Below are 21492 nucleotides of genomic sequence, written 5' to 3'. Positions count from 1 at the left end.
AGGCCTGGGAGACACACACACACACACACACACACAGAGAAGGCCCCAACTTACATCCCTCCCCCAGATGGTATGAGAGGCCTGGGAGAGAGAGGCACACACACACACACACACACACACACGGCCCCAACTTACATCCCTCCCCCAGATGGTATGAGAGGCCTGGGAGACACACACACACACACACACAGAAGGCCCCAACTTACATCCTTCCCCCAGATGGTATGAGAGGCCTGGGAGAGAGAGACACACACACACACACACACACACACACGGCCCCAACTTACATCCCTCCCCCAGATGGTATGAGAGGCCTGGGAGACACACACACACACACACACACACGGCCCCAACTTACATCCCTCCCCCAGATGGTATGAGAGGCCTGGGACGGACACACACACACACACACACACACACACACACACACACACAGCCCCAACTTACATCCCTCCCCCAGATGGTATGAGAGGCCTGGGAGACACACACACACACACACCGCCACCGCCACCACCACCCCAGGATTCTGACTGGGTTAAGAAGGACCTCCCCATGGTGTTTCAGCTGGACATTTTAAAACAGGTAAAAATTACATGTGCCAAAGGTATGTATGTGGGTTGAGGAATTCCAGGCAGAGGGGTACATGGAAGCAAAGGCATGGAAGTCTGTGGGATGCCAGAACTTCTGGTGGGGCTGCAGCACCTGATGTTGTCACCTGAGGATTTTTAATGTCGGAGAGGGGCTTTCATACAGAGAAAAGATACCTACTGCTACTTGTGTTTACACTAATACTATATTTATTAAAGTAATACATTTTTTAAAAGCTTTTCCTAAATATCCAAGTGCAACTTGCAAATCTGGTTTTCTATTTATAAATCTAATCTTTGTATAAAAATAAGAACAATTACTTTTTCTTGGATGAATATTTAATTAACTCATAGGTTCAACAGATTAAATTCTAAAATGAATTCCAATTACAAACTTAGGTAATTAAATTCTCTAATAGATTTTAAACTATACTTTACAGAGTTGAAATTGCTGGTCCTCTCAAACACCCTAAACTCTCAACAGAAGAGATGTACATGTCTAACAAGCATCTTTCTTTCTAATCAGTTAAGCGACTCTTATATAGATGTAATAGATTTAAACTTATAAATAGGAGGAATCAGTTCTCTTAAATATTCAAGCACTGTTTATGAACTTAGATTCTTTTATACTGTCTTGGCTATCTATTGCTGTTGTAATAAACTACCCGAAATTTACTGACTTAAAATAACCAGAGCTGTGAGTCAGTAGTTTAGGCTGGGATAAACTGGAAGGTTCATCCACTGGTCACTCCTGGGACACTTGTGTGGCTGCAGTCACCTGACAACCTAACTGGGGCTGGGCCCAGGATGGCCTTGCTCACAGTGATTGGCAGTTGGTGCTGGCTGTCACTGAGTCCCCTCGGTTCTACTCCATGTGGCCTCATGTAGGGAAAATGGAAGTTCCCATGGCCAGGATCCTCACCTGACCCTAATCTACTTGATGATGTACTTGGCTCACTGCTAGGCCACTGCTTCCACACCTGTTGGCAATGAGCCATTCGTCAGTGTTATTATATAAAGAGCCCAGCCCAGCGCTCTGCCTGTAACCTCCAGAATTCCACTGTTGTTATTCAGTCTCACCAAATCCAGAATGAACTTGCCCATGAGCAATCCCCCTCAGGCAAGACACCTCACATCCTCCAATGAGCTATATGGGCTGCCTTCATGGTCTGCTGCTCTCAAGGACCTGCTGCAAGAGAGTGACAGCAGAGGCTGACTTCCACCCCATTCCCTTGGTCAGTGCAGGTCACCACGTCAGCCCCCATTCAAGGGAATGAAGAAATAGACTCCACCTCCTAATGGGAGAGCCAAATCCCATTGCAAAGGGCTGGCATACAGGATGGGAGGTGTTATTACAGCCTCTTTGTAGGCAGCCTAGCACTCATACCTCCCTGATTAAAATCACAAATCAAATAGAGTAGAATGACTTAAGTGTTTCAAAACCTTAGATAAATGCTCAGATATTAGCATGATCATTATAAGACTTATTCCCAAACTGGTACTAAGATTCTGGCCTGGCTTTGCCAGCTTCCACACCTTTCAGGGTTCCAAAGCCACCTAGAGCGGCAGCTTCACCATCCCAGCAGTGCTGAAGGTGCAGTCGGACTGGGGACCACAGTACAGTGAAGGTGTCCTGCTATAGGTTTGATATTTAAGAGCAGAGCAGGACCCAGGAGAATTCTTTCAGATTTAAAGGGATCCCCTCGCCCAAGCCCACTTGTCTTCCCAGGGGCTTAATTTCAAAGCCCAACACATCATTGTTTCCTGAGAGTCTTTTGGGACTCAGGCCTACCCCATTTTACCTTGTCACCTTTCTTCTTTTTACTGCTTTATACAAGTATATGAGCCCCACACCTCTCAGGGCCCCTAACATCTACACTGTGTACCTCCCTCCATCTAGGTTGTAATACTCTCTTCACACTTTATCACCTGCCTGTGTTCCATTTTACTATCTGTTTCATTGGCCAATATTGTACAGTCATTATATTGACAGGTGTGAATGGGAAGTCTGAATTACAAGGCAGTGAATGTCCAGAGCTGTTAACTATAAATCACACGCCTGGACAGCCAAGGCCACCCCTCCATCTGATTCCTCTTGGAGTGGGTCTGAGGACCAGGCCAGCGATCTGGAGAAGACCATACTGGCTACTCCAGGGGCAAGGCTGGGGAGGATGTTAGCTACCCTTCTCTGGCTTCAGCGAAGGCCTGGGAAAGAGGTTGGATGCTCAGGGGACATTTGACTTGATGTAGTAAAACCTGGAATAGTAAAACTTATTGTTAACGAATTTAAACAACAAAAAATCAAAGCCCCTGTTATGGGCTGAATCATGTCCTGCAAAATTCCCAAGTTGAAGCCTGAAGCCCTAGCACCTCAGAATGGGACTGTATTTGGAAACAGGGCCTTTAGAGAGGTGGATGGGTTAAAATGAGGTCATTAGAGTGGGCTCTAATCCTGGTGATTGGTGTCCTTATAAGAAGAGGAAAGTGAGGCATGAGGAGACACCAGGGATGCGCTTGCACAGAGGAAAGACTACGCAAGGACAGAGAGAAAGCGGCCACCTGTGAGCCAAGGGGAGGGGTCTTACAGGAAACCCAATCTGCCCACCCCTTGCTCTTGAACTTCCAGAACTGTGAGAAAATAACTTCCTGTTGTTTAGAGCACTGAGTCTGTGGGATTTAGTTCTGGCAGCTCCAACCAACCAATGTAACACCTCTCCCCATTCCCTGTCCACGGAGGTAGCAACTGCGGCAGTCAGCTCTGCATCCTTCTAGACCTTTTCTAAGCATTTATAATCATATGTGAGGATATACACACAGAATTTGTCTTCACAAAAATAGGATTTGGCCAAGCATACCACCCCACAACCCTCTTCGTTCCGCAGTACATGATGGGCATGTTTCGACGGCCGCAGCTGCCTGAGCCTTCTCCTTCATGCCATGAGCACTCCATCCCATGGAGGCGGCAGCATGTTTTCCAGCACCCTCCACAGATGCGTGGTACTTGATTGCCGTTCGCTTCACCGTCTCTATCAGGTGGTGATATACATCCTTGTACCACCAAGGTGGGCTTACCTGTGGGATAAACTACTAAGAGTGAAATTGCTTTTTATATTTTAAATAGATTTTGCTACGTCTTCCCACCAACAGACCCTTCCCCCCACAAAGACACCCTCCAACACTTAGTATTTCTTAAGAAACAGATAATGGAAAGGAGATAGTGGGGTCGGGACATTTGGATCTGAGGGAACCCAACCACTTGGCCCAGAGAAGGGTAAGCAGGATGCAGAGTGAGGCAGTCCCAGGGAAGAAGGCCGGAGAGGCTTCCCGGGAAAGGCCAAGAGGCCCACAGGGGAGTGGAATGAGGATGGGTTCCACCCAGTCATTCACCAAACTTCCATGCATGGACAGTGTCCCGGGCCCTGACCTCACACGGCAGTCAGCAAGCATGGGCCCTGCCTCGTGGAAGCAGCATCTAACGTGGGAGATGCACAGTAAGCACGCTATCAAGCAGCGCTAAGAGCTGCCAGAGAATGAATGCAAAGAGCAGAAAAAGGCCAGAGTGCCTGACGCATGTGGAAGCAGAGGGAAAGGTGAGAGGCAGAGGGGGGCAGGACCTCGTGCCCCACTGGCTTTTGATTCCACTCACGGGGCATCTCTGGAGGGTGTTGATCGAGGTTGAGGAAGAGCTGGATTTTAAAGGGTGCCTCTTGGCAGCTAAGGAGACAGGAACATTAGAGACACTTGGCCAAGCAGCTGGGGCAGAGTCGGAGGGGTGGGTCAACAAGCACAGCTCTGCACCCCCAGGATTCCTACCATCAGCAGAAAGGCGGAAAGTGCAGGACAAGTCCTGAGTGACAGCAGCCACTTAGGTATATCTAAGGATTTTGTGGGTCAGGAATTCGGTCAGGGCTCTGCAGGGCGATTCTCCCGCTCCGTGGGGCCTTGACTGGAGCCGCAGTGTCGTCCAGCAGGCTGCTCGGCTGGGCTGGGGGACCTAAGATGGCTGAGCAGCTGGGCTCTCCATGTGGCTGGCTTGGGGTTCCGGGCACCATGGTAGCCTTGGGGGCAGTCAGGCTTCTTACGCAGCAGCATGGGGCTCCCAAGAGTGAGTGTCCCAGAAGCTGGGAAGTGGAAGCTGCCAGTTGTGAAAGGTTCGGGAACTGGCACGGTGACACTTCCACTATATTTCACTGGTCAAAGTAGTCCCTGAGCCCACCAAACTCAAGGGGAAGGGACACAGACACCCCACCCCAACCTTCAGCGGGAGCGGTGTCAATGAATTTGCACCATCTCTCCTCTCCCACATCTCCTGACACCCTTCTCTTCGTACTGGGTGTCACATGTGCTGTGGTCAATTTAAACCTGCTTGTCATGGAGCCAGCTTCCCTTTCACACGTCGGCCAAGCTCAGGTATGCAAGAAATACGTGGCATCCCCTTACTACCTCAGTCCTATTTACATTTGGAGCCAAATCATTGTGGGGTCTGTGCCATGCTCTGCAGGGTGCTCAGCAGCATCCCTGGCCTCTATAGTGCACTCACCCCAAGTTGTAACAACCAAAAATGTCCCCAGGCATCGCCAAATGTCCCCTGGGCCCCAAATCACCCTGGTCGAGAATCAGTGCCTTGGGATCAACTCATTCTGATGCCATGTCCCCGTCCTACCCAGCTGTCAAGAGTTTTACCCCATACAATTGGGATTCTCAACCAGGTGATCCCAAATCAAGGGAGTGTGGGAGGGAAGAGCTCTAATTTACTATCAGGGCTGTGGTCACGTCCTCACCTCTGCTGTTCCCTGAATAAATGGCATCTCCTCCCATCCCCCAGCCGGACCCCACACCTCTCATAAGGTATGGCCTGGGAGCCCAGGGAGGGTATCTCCTCACAAGATGTCATACAAATTTATCTCTTCTGACTCCGGCCACCTACCAACTCGGGAGCCAACACTCCCCTGCCTTTGCAGCCGGAGCTGGGAGATGGTGAGAGAGTTGCAGAGGGTCTGTGTCCAGCCGACAGGATTTGCTGATGGACTGTGTGTTGTGAAAGACAGGAGCCAAGTACACCTTCAAGGTTTCCAGCCTGAACCAGTCCAAGAATAGGGAGCCACTGATGAGAAGCCAAGGGAGAAAACGGGGGATGCAGAGTATCAGGAGGTCTGATTTGAACACACTGGGAAGTCCATTAGCCAGCCAAGTGGACACATCAAGGTGGATGCTGGGTAGACAAGTCTGGAACTTGGAAGCGGGAGCTGAGCCATAGAGACGGGGGAGTCATCGTGTTCGTATTTAGAGCCCAAGACCGACTGAGATCACCCCAGGAAGGAGTGTGGAAGGCGAAGCCCCAGGCTGGGCTCCAGGGCTCTCTGATGAGTAATTATCAGATAACAATTACCACCCTTTCATTCCTTTAAGCCTCTGGCACAGTGCCAGGCCCTCTGTACGTGTTCACTGAATTGAACAGAATTCTGTGGCACTTTACCCCACACTTTCCCCGCTCATCAGGATTCATATCTTATCTCAGCCAGACAGCTGGAAGTTAGAATCATTCAGTTTAATGGGAATGAAAATATTCTTTCTGGAATTTCTCGGAACCCAGGATGCTACTTTCATCTCACCTGGAGAAGGGAAGTCCAGTTGACTTAAATCCCCACTCCGATAGTGGAAAGTTCTTAGAAAAACAAAATTTCACCTCTGACCCCAGAATTCTGAGCTGCAGCCCTCCGCTAAACCCACTTCTCACTCCCATGCTAAGCTTCCTGAGCTCTGGCTGTTTCATTTTTTCTGATATTGGGAAAATTTTATAATTGGAGGTTTGCTCTGCACAGAATTTGATCATGCACATTGATTACAGCCTCTCATTCACTGAGGGATCTGTGGGCTCCAAATACAGCCATTTTGCTCCCCACCCTTGACAGCAGTGGCACCAAAATAGCAGCATGAATCACTCTGGAACTGTCACGCAAAGCACGGGCCAGGACATCTTCTGTGGTAGTGCTTCTTCTTGTGTTCCAGGGACCTGGGGATGGGGACATTGGCCAGCCTGCATTGCTACCTCCCTTCCCCACTTCGGGGGCAGGCTCGGAGTTCACTGAGAGATTTGGAGAAGCCCATGTTGGTGGAAATTATGAGTTAACATTCCTGAATGTTCAGAAGTGGCTTTACCATGACACTGAATATGCTTAGAGTCCCCCCTTACAATCCCTTCTAAAGCTCCATACCACATATCTTAATTTGTGTTTTCCTTTTCTCAAAGACAGCTCTCAAATTTTTGTAAGTTTAGATCTGATAAGACTTGAGTATGGGTTGTTTAATCTTCATAGGAACTTTGAGAGGTCATTGGAACTTCATTATCCCCATTTCCAGACAAGGACACTAGAACATAGAGAAGCTACCTTTGGGTTTCTTGAAAATTCCAAACTTGTTTCAGCCGCAGAGCCTTTGCACCTTCTGTTGCCCTGCTTAGAACCCTGTCCCCAGCTGGCTTCTCATCACTCCAAGTCTAAGAGGCCTTCCCTAGCCACCCACTTCTATGTCCTCCTGCCTTCCTATTTACTTTCTATCCCTTACCTTTTGCTTTTTTATAGCACTCACTACTCTTTAGTGTTATCTTCATTTGTGTACTTATTTTTATTTAACAAATGCATATAGTGCTTATCCTGTAGTCAGGCACTTTTCTACATGCTTTACAAATATAAAATAACTTAATCCTCACCAACTATTCTGATGTCGAAACATTTCATCCACATTTTAAAATGGAAGCAACTGAAGCACAGAGAGGTCAGGCAGGTTGCTTGAAGTCACAAAGCTGATGAGTTTAAGTATCATCTGTCTCTCCCACTAGAAGAGATTTACCTGTGAGCTGCCTTGTTCCGCGTTGAGCCTCTGCACCCACATTGTGCCACACACAGGACTATAAAAATGACATGTTAAGAGATGAGAACAGGTCACACAGAAGAATGGCCAAGCAGCCCAGAGGCTGTGAGAGATGATGCAAGGCCTCAAAAGGCCATGGAGATGGGGGAAGACCTGGTCTGGGGGCAGCAGTGAGACCGGCAGGAGTGTGGTGGTCTGGAGACAGTCAAGAAGAAATGAAAGGTCTTGTTGACAGATTTAATTTAGCAGATGAATAAGAAGCCACATGCCTTGGGGTCACCTCTTTCCCTCATGCTCCATGTTCAGCGGATCAACAAATCCTGTCAATTCCTCCAAAACACAACTGGAACCCAACTTTTCTCACCCATCCCAGTCCCCCTGAATACTGCCACAGCCTCCTGACACGTCTCCCTGATTTCACCCTGGTCCTCTTCATCTACACAGCAGCCAGAGGGATCCTGATAAAACTAAGTCTGATTATGTCACTCTTCTGCTCAAAACCTGCTCATATTCCAAAGTGAACACAATGGCCACCCACCCTGCAGAACCTGCTTCCTTTCCACCCATCTCTCCTTCTTCTTTCCTGCCCCTGCCATCCAGGGCCTTTGCACTTGCTGTTCCCTCTGAGTGCAAGGTCCTTCCCCACAATTTCCACGAATCTCACTCCCTCACATCTTTCCTCAAATCCTAGCTTTTCACTGAGGTCTGCCCTGGCTAGCTTATTGAAAATGCAACACCATCCTGCTCACCCAACACTTCTTTAACCCTTCCCCTGCTGTATTTTTCTCCACTGCACTTAAGCAGATACACTAAACTCTTTCTAGTTTGTCTTGCTCACTAGAATGGGCCTCAAAAAACTGATTTTTGTCCGTTTTGCTCACTGCATTTTCCCCGGTGCCAATTACACCTGACACCTAACAGAACACCCAATATTTGGTGGACTAAGGAATACCTGCTATGTGCAGTGTACTGCTGTGCAGTGTGCCTGGGACACGAAGTTAAAGGAAACCAGACACAAGGCCCTTGTGGACCTTACAAAACGTGGCGTGGGTACCAAAGTTGCCGGTTTAATTTGGACACATGTATGGCCCACAGGTCTGTGAAAACAAGTAACAAACAGGTAGATACATGTTAACTTGTTGAAGGCAGGTTGTCAAGGACCTCTGACTGCTCATCTTAGTCTGAAAGATGAAAGGTTAACCTGGCAGAGGTGGTGGAAGGGGGATACCAGCAGAGGAAAGAGCATGTAGGCAGCACCAGAGTGAAGGAGCCTGCCAAGTTCAAGAAGAGATGTCAGTGTGGCTGGAGTTTGGTACTGAAGGTAGAGGCCAGGGAAAACATAATGTGGGAAAGGCAGGCCTGCCAAATTAGACGCCCTGAGCCCCAATCTAAAGCCTCCCGAGTTTTAAGCAGGGGAGAGGCTACGAAGCATGTGGCTCTGCAGTTGACTCTGGTTGTAGGGTCCAGAGCAGAGATGGAAAAGGAGGCTGTGAAGGCAAGCTATTGGCATTGGGCGAATACGTAAATCCCTGGAAAGGGATGGTATTACCCAGAAAGGCGGAAAAACAAGCACAGAGAAGCGTCCAAAACCCTCCCCCAAGCCTTCTCCAGACTCCAGTTGCGGCTCCTTTGTTCCGTGACCCACACACCGGTCAGGAGAAAAAAACCCAGCATTTCTCTTCCCCGCTCCGGGTTGCTTGCCCTCCCTCTCGCATGAGGGCTGCAACTTAAGGCCCTCCCCGGCCGCCGCTGCAGCCGCCAGTACGTAGTCAAACACCTCATTCACATCTTTGCTTTCTTCACCTATGTACCTCCGAATAATGGAGGCAGCTCCCTTTCGCGAAGTGCTGCTCCACTGCCTGCATGTGAATGTGAATTCTCCCATGACCCTGGATTACCAAACCCTGCACTACAGATCAGTGTGTGTGCGTCTCCATCGGGACTCAGCGGTACTGGCCCCAGCAGCATGAGACCCTGGGTCTGTCCTACCCAAACCCCGGCCGCCGTCACCGACACACGGCCTTTTCGAACATTCAGAGCTTGAGACAGGTATCCGGCCCAGGGCGCTCTCCGGAGGCAGACGCAGGCAGTCGCCCCCGCCGACTGGCCCCCCGAGCCCGGTGCCCGGGCGGAGGACTGGGGCTCTCCTTGCAGCTGACTCGCAGCAGCGTAAGGAGGGAAGGGACCCACAGCTCCCAGAATCCCACCCGGCTCCGCAGCCGCCCGGCCGCAGCAGAGAAGGGCAACAGTAGCCTCGAACTCCCATAAACCACTGCAACGGAAGATCCCACACTGCTCTTTGAAGGGCAGCAATTTAAACCTATCAGCGTAAAGTGCCAGCAATTCTCCTCCCAATTGAAAATTTTTCGATCTTAAGGAGGTTCTGTCATGTAGTTTCTCAGCCCAATGGGAAAGGTGGAAATTTCCAGAAAGAACAGAACCAATGGGCGCGGCCAACGCCGCCAAGATTGACGGGCCATACTACCAATCACTGTCGCATAAATTCTCCCCGCCCCCTAGTTGTATAGGGTGGGCAGGGCTTATCGGAGAGAGCCCAATTCCGAGGCGCAGGCAAAGCAGAGTTGAGGGGATTACTCTCCACTGTCCAGTGAGAGAGAAGAAAAGATGATGAGCTAGACTTCAAGCCAATAGTAGGGAAGCATAGGAAGTCCCCTCGAGGAGCGCGACCAGTGAGCAGGCGAGGAAGGGGAGGGATCCGGGGGTCCCGGCAGCTTCTAGTAGGTTCCAGAAGGCGGCGCGTGCGGTTGGGAACGAGGAGCGGACGGAGTCGATTCAGCGGTGTACCGGGCCCAGACTATGGAGCAGGTGAAGGGGGAGAGGAGGGCTGAGGTCGCGGGACCGCTCGGGGACGGCTGAGGCCAGGCCGCGGGAGGAGGGGCTGTGCGGGCGCCCCATCGGGATGACCGGGTTGGGGTCGGGTCTGCGGAGCAGCGGGGGAGGCGAGGGCGTGAGGGCCGCGGCCGGCGGACGCGAGGTGAGCAGTGTTGCGAGGCCCAGCTGCGGGGAACTCCGGGGCTTCTCTCAGGCCGTTGCCTCTTTACTCGGCGGGGAGGGCCTGGGGAAACTACAGTTCGGCTTCAGTCCGGCCGCGGCGGGAAGAGAGGCCGCTGCCGGCCCTAGAGGCCTCCCTCCCCGGAGGTGTCTCTGGACTAAGCGAGGGATTGGCGCCTGCGGCGCTAGAAGGGACAGTGGTGGGCGAGGGCCGCGGAGGTGGCGGGAGGACCAGGACAACCTCGGGGAGCTAGCCCTCTGAGAGAGTGGAGGTTGCCCACGGGGCAGCCACGAGGACTCGGCCCCAGTCAACGTGGGAAAATGCGGGGAGTTGGGACGGGAGTACACTGGAAGTAGCCGAGGGACTTTGTAGTCAGTTGGGGGAAAAACTCTATCTGAAAGGCCGGGGTGGGAGAACGTGGAGTGGAGGCGTGACGAGTAGCAGGGCGACTTTTTTGCCCGATGCAGGGAAGGGGTGGAGGTGCACAAAACTGCTTTTAACGAATTCCTTCTCTACAAGTATTTTACAGATACACCCGCGGCCCTTCCCCTCCCCTTCTATATTTTAGTTTTTGTGTATAATTCAAGAGTTATCTGAGGACTGACACTTCTGAAAGGTCGGTTTCTAATTACACAAGGAGCAATTAATCTCTAGAAATTTTAGACTATAAAGATCAGCAACAAGAAGTAAGTTATGTGCCTCCACTCAGCATTTTTGGGGGGTCGTATTTGAAGCTGCTGCTGGTTGATTTCAGTGGCTTAATTACATACTCAGTGGCCTGAAGGTTGTGGAAAGGCATAAATAGATTTTATTCAGTTGGAAGCTGTCATTGAGCTGTGATGCTTGATGTGGGGGTAGGGGAGAAAACAGCTTGGTGTGTTTTGGCGTGATCTGCAAGGCCGAACCTTTTCCTCCAGTATAGCCGTTGCTCCTTTAGCCAAATCTAGAGCGTCTTAGCTAAACTAAAAAATCAGAGTGGAAAAGGAGAGATGTATAAACTTTTTGCACCTTTGTGATAATTGAATTGTAGCTGAGATTAAATAGGCTGTCATATAGACAAGAGATTTCTGCAAGGAGGAATAATACTCATATTTAAGAAGGGGGCTTATCTTGTAATTACCAAAAACGGGGGGAAATCATTTATTTATTTATTTATTTTTGAAAAGAAACAAAAAACAGATCCCACTGTTATATAAGCATATGTACAGGTAGACTATAAATTTATTGTGACAGCTGTACAGATGAACTGGCATTTGAACTCCTGATGGGACTGTATCTCCTGTCTTGAGCCCATTCAAGATGTGACTTTTCCACCTTTTATTTTCAACTCCAAGATCCATATTTCAGTTTTAGGAAATACTCTAACGTTGGAAAAATTTCAGTGTCCAAAATTGTATTTTTTAACTAAGTATCTTTCAAATAAATCCCACAAAGATACACTTTTTACATTTGGCCCAATATATAAAACTGTATGGGACATTAAACAAAATAACATTTATTATTTGTGCTACGGGCTATTTTCTACTCTACTTGATCTTTTATTAAAGTGCTGGTCCTGACCTCCTGCAAGTGGGTCCTAGTCTGGAAATTACGTTCTATAGGTTAGGCTGGTCACTACTTTCACTAAGCTGTGTTCAGCTGCCTAGGTGTTAGCTGGATTTTTAAACTTTTTGCCTTCTGGCCTCCATTCTAGGCTCTGAGGTTTTTACCCCTTTCTTGCTAAATTTGGCGGCCTCTGCCTTTCCCTCTTCTAGGTTGTCTTTAAGATTAATCTGGTTGATGGAAGGGCATTCTCAATTGGTGTGCCTCAGGGTTCCAAAAGTATTTCTCCACAGAATTCTTTGTTACATCATTATACTGGATCATGGGTGGATGATAGATACAAAGAAAGAATTTTGGTAACTTCAGTGACATCGCTTGATCACACTGTTGTTTTGAGCTGTGGTGCTCCCTCTCTTGTAGAGTATCTCTGGTTAGGAAAAGCCCATTAATTAGAACCTTGATGGCGGAGGCGGAGGCGGGCTTCATTCTTTTTTAAACCCTTTGGTGTGTTCTTACTACTGTCATTATGAGTACATGAGAGGATTAAACCACAAGACTGTTTTATTCTTCATCCCTTTTGTAATATGTTAATATTGAAGTGTGTTAACTGATTTTGAGGAGCAAAATCCTTTACTCATTAAGGAGCAGCTGTAATCTACCATATTGCATGCATTACTACATCATCTTATCTGAACACAGGTGAGCATCTTGATGCTCCCAGAGAAGTCATCCTAAAGGTTTTATTTAGGTTGCTAGAACACAGTGCATGCGTGTTCCACTTCCTTCCTGTGAGGAGTAACAAGGCCTGTGTTCAGTTGATTGTCTTTAGTCTTTGGAACTCTATAGCAAATGAATTAATTTTTCCGTGAAAGGAATTCATTAATATATTCTAGAGTGGCTTCATTAGCTCAAAGTAAAGACTTGGAAGAGGGGCTTGAGTTCTTACAAATCCGCAGGGGACCCAGCGTAGAGCAAAGTGTCAGTTTTTTTTCCCTGGTTGGTTTATTTCTTGGTGGTTGCCAGAAGTATGGGAAATGTCAGTTAACTAACCCATGGTTTCTCTCCTCTGACCCGTAAAGTAACCTAGCTGTTGATAACTGTGGAAAACTATGCATGTCACCTAAAAAGTTGGGGGTAAATGACTTTATTACAAAGGGAAACAAACTATCAGCTCCTTTTTTCCTCAGGTAAATGAACTAAAAGAGAAGGGCAATAAGGCCCTGAGTGCTGGCAACATAGACGATGCCTTACAGTGCTACTCTGAAGCCATCCAGTTAGACCCCCAGAACCATGTGCTCTACAGCAATCGCTCAGCGGCCTATGCTAAGAAAGGAGACTATCAGAAGGCTTATGAGGATGGTTGCAAAACTGTGGACTTAAAGCCGGACTGGGGCAAGGTAAGCTGTGGGTGAGTTGGGGCTTTTCAGACTTCTTAGGAATGCTTTTGAGTGTGCAGTTCTTAAATTTTGGGTCTTCCCAACCTGGCTAGTTTCCTACCCTAACAGAAGAATTGTTTCTTACCCATTCACCCTCCTTCCTGTTTGAGTAGATTCCTCAGAATAATGGCATAAGTCATCATATCTGAGTCTCTCAGTTTTAAGACATGTCTTATATTTTTTGTACCACTGAGAAAAAAAATGCCGCCAAAGAAACTGGTAATACTCGATTGTAAGATGAATTTTGGAGGGAGGGTGTGTGTCCTTTATACTTGGCTGGATTCTAAAAGTATCAGCCTTGGCATTAATGGCCTGTTCCTCTTCTGTTTTTCCTTTGACCTTGACGCAGATACCCATTTTGTTCCACGAAATGCAAAGTAAATTCTTTTGAGTTCATCTGGGTTTACCTGAAGGTGTTCTTCATTTTGTTCTATATCTTGTTTGCTGATTTAAGGGCTATTCAAGAAAAGCAGCAGCTCTTGAGTTCTTAAACCGATTTGAAGAAGCTAAGCGAACCTATGAGGAGGGTTTAAAACATGAAGCAAATAATCCTCAGCTCAAAGAGGGCTTACAGAATATGGAGGCCCGATTGGCAGGTAGGCACCATGTACTGTACGCTGTTGGTTTCTTTCTTTCTTTCTCTCTTTCTCTCTCTCTGTCTCTGTCTCTCTCTCTCTCTCTTCTTTCTTTCTTAATTGTTATTTTAAAAATGGGATTATTTGGGGCCTCTTTCCCAAAATGTCAGTCTTACAGGCTATGGTGGCATAGTGACTTGAGTGAATTGGCTTCCAGTGACATGCTTTCCTTTGTTTGGACAGAGAGGAAATTCATGAACCCTTTCAACATGCCCAATCTGTACCAGAAGTTGGAGAGTGATCCCAGGACAAGGACATTGCTCACTGATCCTACCTACCGGGAGCTGATAGAGCAACTGCGAAACAAGCCGTCTGACCTGGGCACGTAAGTTGAGGCAGGATGGTTTGTCCCTGAAAATGGATGTGAAGGTTGTGCTTTCTTCCCGGGATCCTATGTCAGAGTACCTCATTCAGACTACAGGGTTTCTGCTTTTGCTTTTTCTAAGGAACAATAAGAGTTGTTGGTTGGTTGGTTTGTATTTCTGGAAGGAGTCTGGGGGAGCATTTATCAGTCATCTGGGCATTTGTAGTGTTCATGCCTTTTCACTGCTCCCCTGTAATTGTGATCTGGCACCGATCCTCTCCTTTCTGTGCACGAAGGGCCCACTGTCTCTGTCGGCATATTGGAGTAGAGACGAGGTTGGGGAGAATGTCAGGTGTAAAGATGTGTATTTAAATCTTGTATTGACATTTGAGTATCTAAATCTCTCTGGCTTGCGAGATCAGATGAAATATACTTAAAACTTAATCCTCTGTATCTTTCGGCTTCAAGAGATAAATCTGACCTCTGTTACTTCATTTTAGATGGACTTGAAGGGCGGAGTATCCTCTGGTTGTAACTCATGGGTAGTGCAGAGTCTAGCAATGTATTGATGGGTGGGAAGCTTTAAGTACAGTAATTTTGAACTTAAGCGGTGAGGGACGGTTTAAGATCAGTTATGGGAAAGAATAATTTCTTTTTTTTTTTTTAAAACACTAGAAAACTGCAAGACCCGCGGGTCATGACCACGCTCAGTGTCCTCCTTGGAGTCGATCTGGGTGGTATGGATGAGGAGGAGGAAGTTGCAACACCACCACCACCCCCTCCTCCCAAAAAGGAGACCAAGCCAGAGCCAATGGAAGAAGATCTTCCAGAGAATAAGAAGCAGGTCTATTTCTTGAACGTTTATAAACCTATAAATACATAGTGGGGAATGTCTGTAGACCTTGGATCATTGTCATTATTCACTGAGTGCTTACTGTGTGCTAAGCTTATTTTTCATTGAAGGGGTTACTCTTAAAAGGTCCGCTTCACAACGTGTTTCATAGGAATCATGTATCAAAGACTGCTGGTAGCAAGAGCTACCCTGTTTAGTCCCCACAGCTGCTGCGGTTACACCAGCATGAATGTTGGTCAGGGAAAGCCAGTAAGTTGCTCGTAATCCTTGTTCCTACCCTGATCCAGAAAAATGTTACCAATATTAGTTCTTAGGCTTGTTTCCTGGTTGGACCTGCTGTATAATCAAAAGTTGTCATCTTAGCAACACTGTCTTCCAGAGCAGGAGACAAGTGCCTAAAGGATTTATTTCCCTTCTTGTGAATGGGAACAGCAGATTGTTGCCAAATTTAGCACCTTTAAATGGGTAAGCGTTGGTTCAGGGTGTCTCAGAGCTGGAAAAAGGCCCTGTGGTGTGGGTGGTAGTGAGCCATGCTGAAGACTCCTGCCACCAGCATGGCCCCTTCCTTCATCCTCTCCCCGCCCTTCTGCTATTGTTCCCTGACACCTAAGATCCTGAGATGGCCATGTGACAGAAGCCAGACTTGCTGCAACTCTCCCAGTGAAACTTGGTACAAAGTTAAGCTATTCTCTTTGAAATTGCTTCAAGTTAAAGGGATTGCCTCTCCCCAAAGAAGCCCTCTACTTTCTGACAAAGATCCCAGAGAGTAGGTGAACAAGGGGAAGTTTCAGAGGAATTGGAGATGAAACCCTTTATCTCTTCATTCGGATAGCTGGTACTCACTGTTCTAAATCTATAGCTGGTTGGTGAAGAAACCTGTGGATATAGAGACATTGCTTCCGTGAATGTTAGTTGTACATGCTATGCAGTACCTGTTATAGACCCCAGGTTTCTGTTCTCTTTGCCATCTGGGCTAGATTTGCTCAGCACTCATTTTTTCCGAACCTTATCTAGGCACTGAAAGAGAAGGAGTTGGGGAATGACGCCTACAAGAAGAAAGACTTTGACTCAGCCTTGCAGCACTATGACAGAGCCCAGGGCCTGGACCCCACCAATATGACTTACATGACCAATCAAGCAGGTGAGGCCAGCTCAAAGGGCGAGTGACTTGTTAGGTGATCTTGGGGGAGAACCAAGGGCTGACTCTTCTTAACCATTCTGCCTGGCAGCTGTGTACTTTGAAAAGGGTGACTACAGTAAATGCCGGGAGCTCTGTGAGAAGGCCATCGAAGTGGGGCGAGAAAACCGAGAAGATTATCGACAGATTGCCAAGTATGTGCAACCTTCTTGAGTGATGTAGAGGGTTCAGTGTCCAAGACTTGAATTTCCCTGTATGGGGAGGAAGGTTGCTCTCTATAGAACCTGTTCTGTTGACGGGGCTGGAAAGGAAACTGCAGGAATCAAGACAGAAGGTGGATGTAGTGGAGGGATGTAGAGCCTAAGCAGCAGTGGGGGCCTTGTTTCTAATTGCAGCTGGTTTTTCTCTGTAGGGGCTGACTTGTCTCCACTGTGCCCTTAGCAAATTCTTTCTTCTTTTTGTCAGAGCTTATGCTCGAATTGGCAACTCCTACTTCAAAGAAGAAAAGTACAAGGATGCCATCCATTTCTATAACAAGTCTCTGGCAGAACATCGGACCCCAGATGTCCTCAAGAAATGCCAGCAGGTGGGTAGGAAAGAATAAGGGGTGTTTTGTTACTTCCTAATGAATTATTATTTATTATAGTCATTGTTTACCATAAACCTCAAATTTTTTGAAGTAATATCTTCGGTCAATTTATTTGATGCTGTTCCTGTCAGTTAATAACGTGCAGGAAATAACTCAGGTTTTTTGCTGTTCTTTTTTATTAGTCAGAATTTTACCCTTAAGTGTGTCAGTGTTGAGGGTCAGCCTGCTGACAGTGCCACAGTTCTCATTGTAACTTAAGGTTTTTCTTCACACAACCCAAGTGTGTATGATGCCAACTCTCATAAGTTAGGGGGATGATTTTATTCACAAATCGATTTGTCGGAAAATTAATTGTGCTTTTAACACATGAATCATGTTTGTTTATACAGGACAGACATATTTTTGTACCAAGTGTATGTTAATAGCATTAATTTTGTTTCCGTGTATGCCTTGATACCGAGGAATATAAAATTTGTACAACATGAATGTTGATGACAGTACTCTCTGAAAATCAGAATCCCAGATCAGGCTTTTCAGCCCATTATTTGTGTTCATCAGTGTTTAAATGATGGTCCCAAGAATGGTTTTTTCTTAGGCAGAGAAAATCCTGAAGGAGCAGGAAAGGCAGGCCTACGTGAACCCTGACCTGGCTTTGGAGGAGAAGAACAAGGGCAATGAGTGTTTTCAGAAAGGTACCCAACAGCTCGGGTGAGGGACCTTTTGAGAGAGGAGTTGTGGTAGACGTGCTCTCTGTGCCTCAGCTGACAGAAGGTAGATATGCCCTGGGGAGAGAGGGTAGCTTTTTGCTTTTTAAAAAGTTTCTCTCTCCCTTATCCAGGGGACTATCCCCAGGCCATGAAGCATTACACAGAAGCCATCAAACGGAACCCAAGAGATGCCAAACTGTACAGCAATCGAGCCGCTTGCTACACCAAACTCCTGGAGTTTCAGCTGGCACTCAAGGTGGGAGGATCTAGGAGCGGGGTGGCCACTATTGCAGCCTGGATGCAAGGACTGGGGCTTTTTTCCTTTGATGTCATCAGCATCAGCTTGATCTTACTTGGTCGATTTTGAGGTGGAGGTGCATGTGTGAGGTTTGTAAAATGCAGAGGCTGCGTCCACCCAGTTGTGGCCCATGGACTCATGAGTGTGGGGAGCACAGCATTGGGGAAGTGGATCCTGATCCTTTTCCCTCCCCATTACCCTTCCTTCCTTTTTTTATTTTGCCTTTTTAACATTTTAAGGTACGCTTTAGTGACATCGAGTATATTCACATTGTTGTGGAATCATCACCACCATCTATCTCGAGAACTTTTCCAGCTTCTCAAACTGAAACTCTGTTCCTCTGAAGCACTAACTCCTCCCACCACTCTCCCCCCCCAGCCCCTGGCAGCCACCATCTACTTTCTGTCTCTATAAATTTGACCACGCTAGGTATCTCATGTAAGTGGAACCACATGATAGTTCTGTGTCTGGCTTATTTTCACTTAGTATAATGTTCTCAGGGTTTCTGTTGAAGCACGTACCAGCATTGTACTCCCTTCCGTTTAGCCACCCAGCTGTCATGGACATTGTGGTGTTTCCACCTCTTGGCTGTTATGAATAATGTTACTGTGAACACAGGTGTACAGTATCTGTGCAAGTCCTTAGTTGCAGTTCTTTTAGGCATTATATTCATAGAAGAAGTACTGGATCATACAGTAGATCTTGTTTAATTTTTGTGAGGAAGTACCTTGCTGTTCTCTGTCACATCCAGTACGGGCAAACAGAAGTATGTTTAGCCCTGTGGAGGAGTTACTCCATCATTCTCTTGAGCTCGAGCCACTGTGTGCCTCTATTGGCAATATTGTAATTGTTCTCTAGGAGACAAACCTGGATTATCTTAGGGAAAAGTGACAAAATGTGATCTAATATCTGAGTTCGTGATGCTTTTTGTTTTCAGTGCCACTGTCTTTTGGGTCTTTGGCCTTAGAGACATCACTGCTGCTGGCAGGGGACTATGCAAGGGCAATGGTAAAAGCAAGTTGGCTAGCAAAGCAAAGAACAGTATTGTCAGTTGCCTGTCACAATATTGTCACTTTGCCAATTAAGCAAATGGAGGAAAGAATGGAGTTGTTTCTGGTCTAAAGAGCTTCTTGGTGGAAGAGTTGGAATTAGGCCTAGGTGTGCAAACCTCAGTGCATAGTGTTCTTCTCCCCCATACTTGAATATTTTGAAGATACTTCAAACAACACAGAAAACCTGTGTGTTCACCACCTTTGTTGAACAGTGTGTATTGACGTTTTTGGTGAACCATTTCTAAAAGGAAATTGTATTCATTGTGGCACTTGACCTTGATGTTCTTGAGCATGTATCTCCTGAAATAATTCTATCCATTAAGTCACAGTAGTATTGGCACCTAATAATAGCAGAACTAAGACCATAATGCCGTCTGCTACTTGTCCATATTCAGATTTGCCGCTTGTCCAAAAATGTTTTAAAGCTGTCAGTACTCAAGGCCATGCATTTCACCTAGTTGCCTCCCAAGTTTTGGTGTTTTGTTTTTTCCCATGTCATAAGCCTTTTGGGGAATCCAGACCCTTTGCCCTATATGGGATGGTCCATAATCTACACTTGTTCTCCCATGTGGTCTTGCTTGACTTGCCCCTCAGTGCTCTTTTTTCTGGGCCTGCTGTTCTATTTTACCCAGATACCAAGGTTAACAGAAACACTGGAAGCAAAAGTAGAGTACTGTGTAATGGCCCAGGGTGAAGGGTTACACTCAAAATGGCAAGTGCTCTGTCGGTGCTAAAGAGGCTTGTCTACAGGCATGAGCCTAATTCTTTTTGGTCTCCCTTTCCTAGGACTGTGAGGAGTGTATCCAACTAGAGCCGGCCTTCAGTAAGTGCCTCTCCACTGCCTCTCCTCGTCCCCTGACTGTGGCCCATAGATTCCGTGGGAGGAGAGGGCGTGTTCTTTCTGTATGGCCTCAGGGCCTGTGGCGCTTAGGAGCTAGCGTCAGGCATGAGGGATATTGATGTTCCTGTGAAGAGGTGAGGAGGCAGCCTTTGAAGCTGCGCTTTGGGTAGTAGCTCACCTCTCCCATTTCTGCCTGCAGTCAAGGGTTATATACGTAAAGCAGCTGCCCTAGAAGCGATGAAGGACTACACAAAAGCTATGGATGTCTACCAGAAGGCGCTAGACCTGGACTCCACCTGTAAGGTGGGGTTGCACGTGGCCTTCAGGGCCTTTTCCCCTGCGTCCCTGTCTCCTGTGGGTCTTCTCAGTGTCTGTTCACTGATTGTCCCTTTGTCTGTAGTTGGTCTCCATTCTTCCCTTCTCATTTCCTTCTGTTACCTTGGATCTGCTGAGGCAGTGAGCCAGGGAGTGCTTATTTAAACTTCCCCCCTTTGGCTTTGCTGGAATGCAGGAGGTATCAGATGGTTACCAACGCTGCATGATGGCCCAGTACAACCGGCACGACAGCCCCGAAGATGTGAAGCGACGGGCCATGGCTGACCCTGAGGTGCAACAGATCATGAGTGACCCGGCCATGCGGCTCATTTTGGAACAGATGCAGAAGGACCCCCAGGCACTCAGCGAGTGAGTAGAGTTGGGGGAGATGGCCTTGAAGGGCAAAGGAGAACAAAAGGAATGAGCATTCACAAGGTCAAGTCGGGGGCTGCGCTCAGTCTGGGTGGAGGATTTATTGTGTAATTCTTTCTTAAAACCTGAAAGGTTGGCCATTGGTGAACTGGAGCAGCTTCATTTGTTAGGTTAGTCATGGTAGCTTAAGCAGTCAGTTGGGAAGAGTAGTTTTACTGGGCTAAAGCTTTCGGCTTACGGCTGTGTCTGTAAACGCCGCAGAGTGGACCTGGCAAGGGTGGCCGCGTGGCAGCGGCAAAGGCCCTGGCTGTTTCCTGCAGGGTAGTCTCCACCAGGACTCCCCAGCCGCCTCCGGGGGAGTTGGCGTTGGGCTTGCTTTGAGAACGAGTACGACTCTTCAGATTCAGTCTTGTTCCAAATAACTTTCCCTCTTTCATAGACACCTAAAGAATCCTGTGATAGCACAGAAGATCCAGAAGCTGATGGACGTGGGTCTGATCGCAATTCGGTGATGACTTGCTCATCATCCCCCTTCCTTCGCCCTCGTCCGGAAAGAGGAGCTGGGACCGCGGCAAGCAGCACGAGGCAGGAGGGAGAGAAGGGGAAGAAGCAAACCACTAATCTCTATATATTTATACAGACCTACGTGGAAGATGACAGACTTGTACTCGAGTTACTGGTACAGCCGCTGCCTCTGGGCCCTCCCAGCACACGCATGGTCTCTTCTGCTGCCCTCAAGTTCCATGTCCCCTTCCCTGCCCCTCGGTCGCTGTCTCAGCTGCTCTCTCATAGTTGGTTATTTTTTATTTGGGCAGTGGGCATGTGTGGGAAGGGGAAGGTGTTCTTCCCAACCTCAGGTTCCCACTGTCTTCACATTGTTAATTACACGTCCCCTTCTCCAATAAAACAAGCCAGTCAGGCGTGGTTATGCGTTGCTGTG

At 47.6% G+C, this 21492-nt stretch overlaps 1 protein-coding gene across 1 annotated transcript; it reads left to right on the top strand.

Annotated features, from left to right (window-relative positions):
* The first annotated feature begins 10041 nt into the window (after positions 1–10041).
* On the top strand, positions 10042–21476 carry STIP1 (stress induced phosphoprotein 1). Its single transcript, XM_036926781.2, has 14 exons — positions 10042–10283; positions 13200–13409; positions 13903–14044; positions 14267–14408; positions 15063–15231; positions 16255–16381; positions 16470–16572; positions 16844–16964; positions 17563–17659; positions 17806–17930; positions 19811–19847; positions 20065–20168; positions 20377–20549; positions 20992–21476. Exons 1-14 carry the CDS (start codon positions 10275–10277, stop codon positions 21062–21064), a joined length of 1632 nt encoding a protein of 543 aa, XP_036782676.1. The 5' UTR covers positions 10042–10274; the 3' UTR covers positions 21065–21476.
* Positions 21477–21492: the final 16 nt, after the last annotated feature.

This window comes from Manis pentadactyla, chromosome 9 (assembly GCF_030020395.1).
Source record: "Manis pentadactyla isolate mManPen7 chromosome 9, mManPen7.hap1, whole genome shotgun sequence".
Classification (NCBI taxonomy): Eukaryota; Metazoa; Chordata; class Mammalia; order Pholidota; family Manidae; genus Manis; species Manis pentadactyla.
This window is presented reverse-complemented; position numbering and strand designations above follow the sequence as displayed.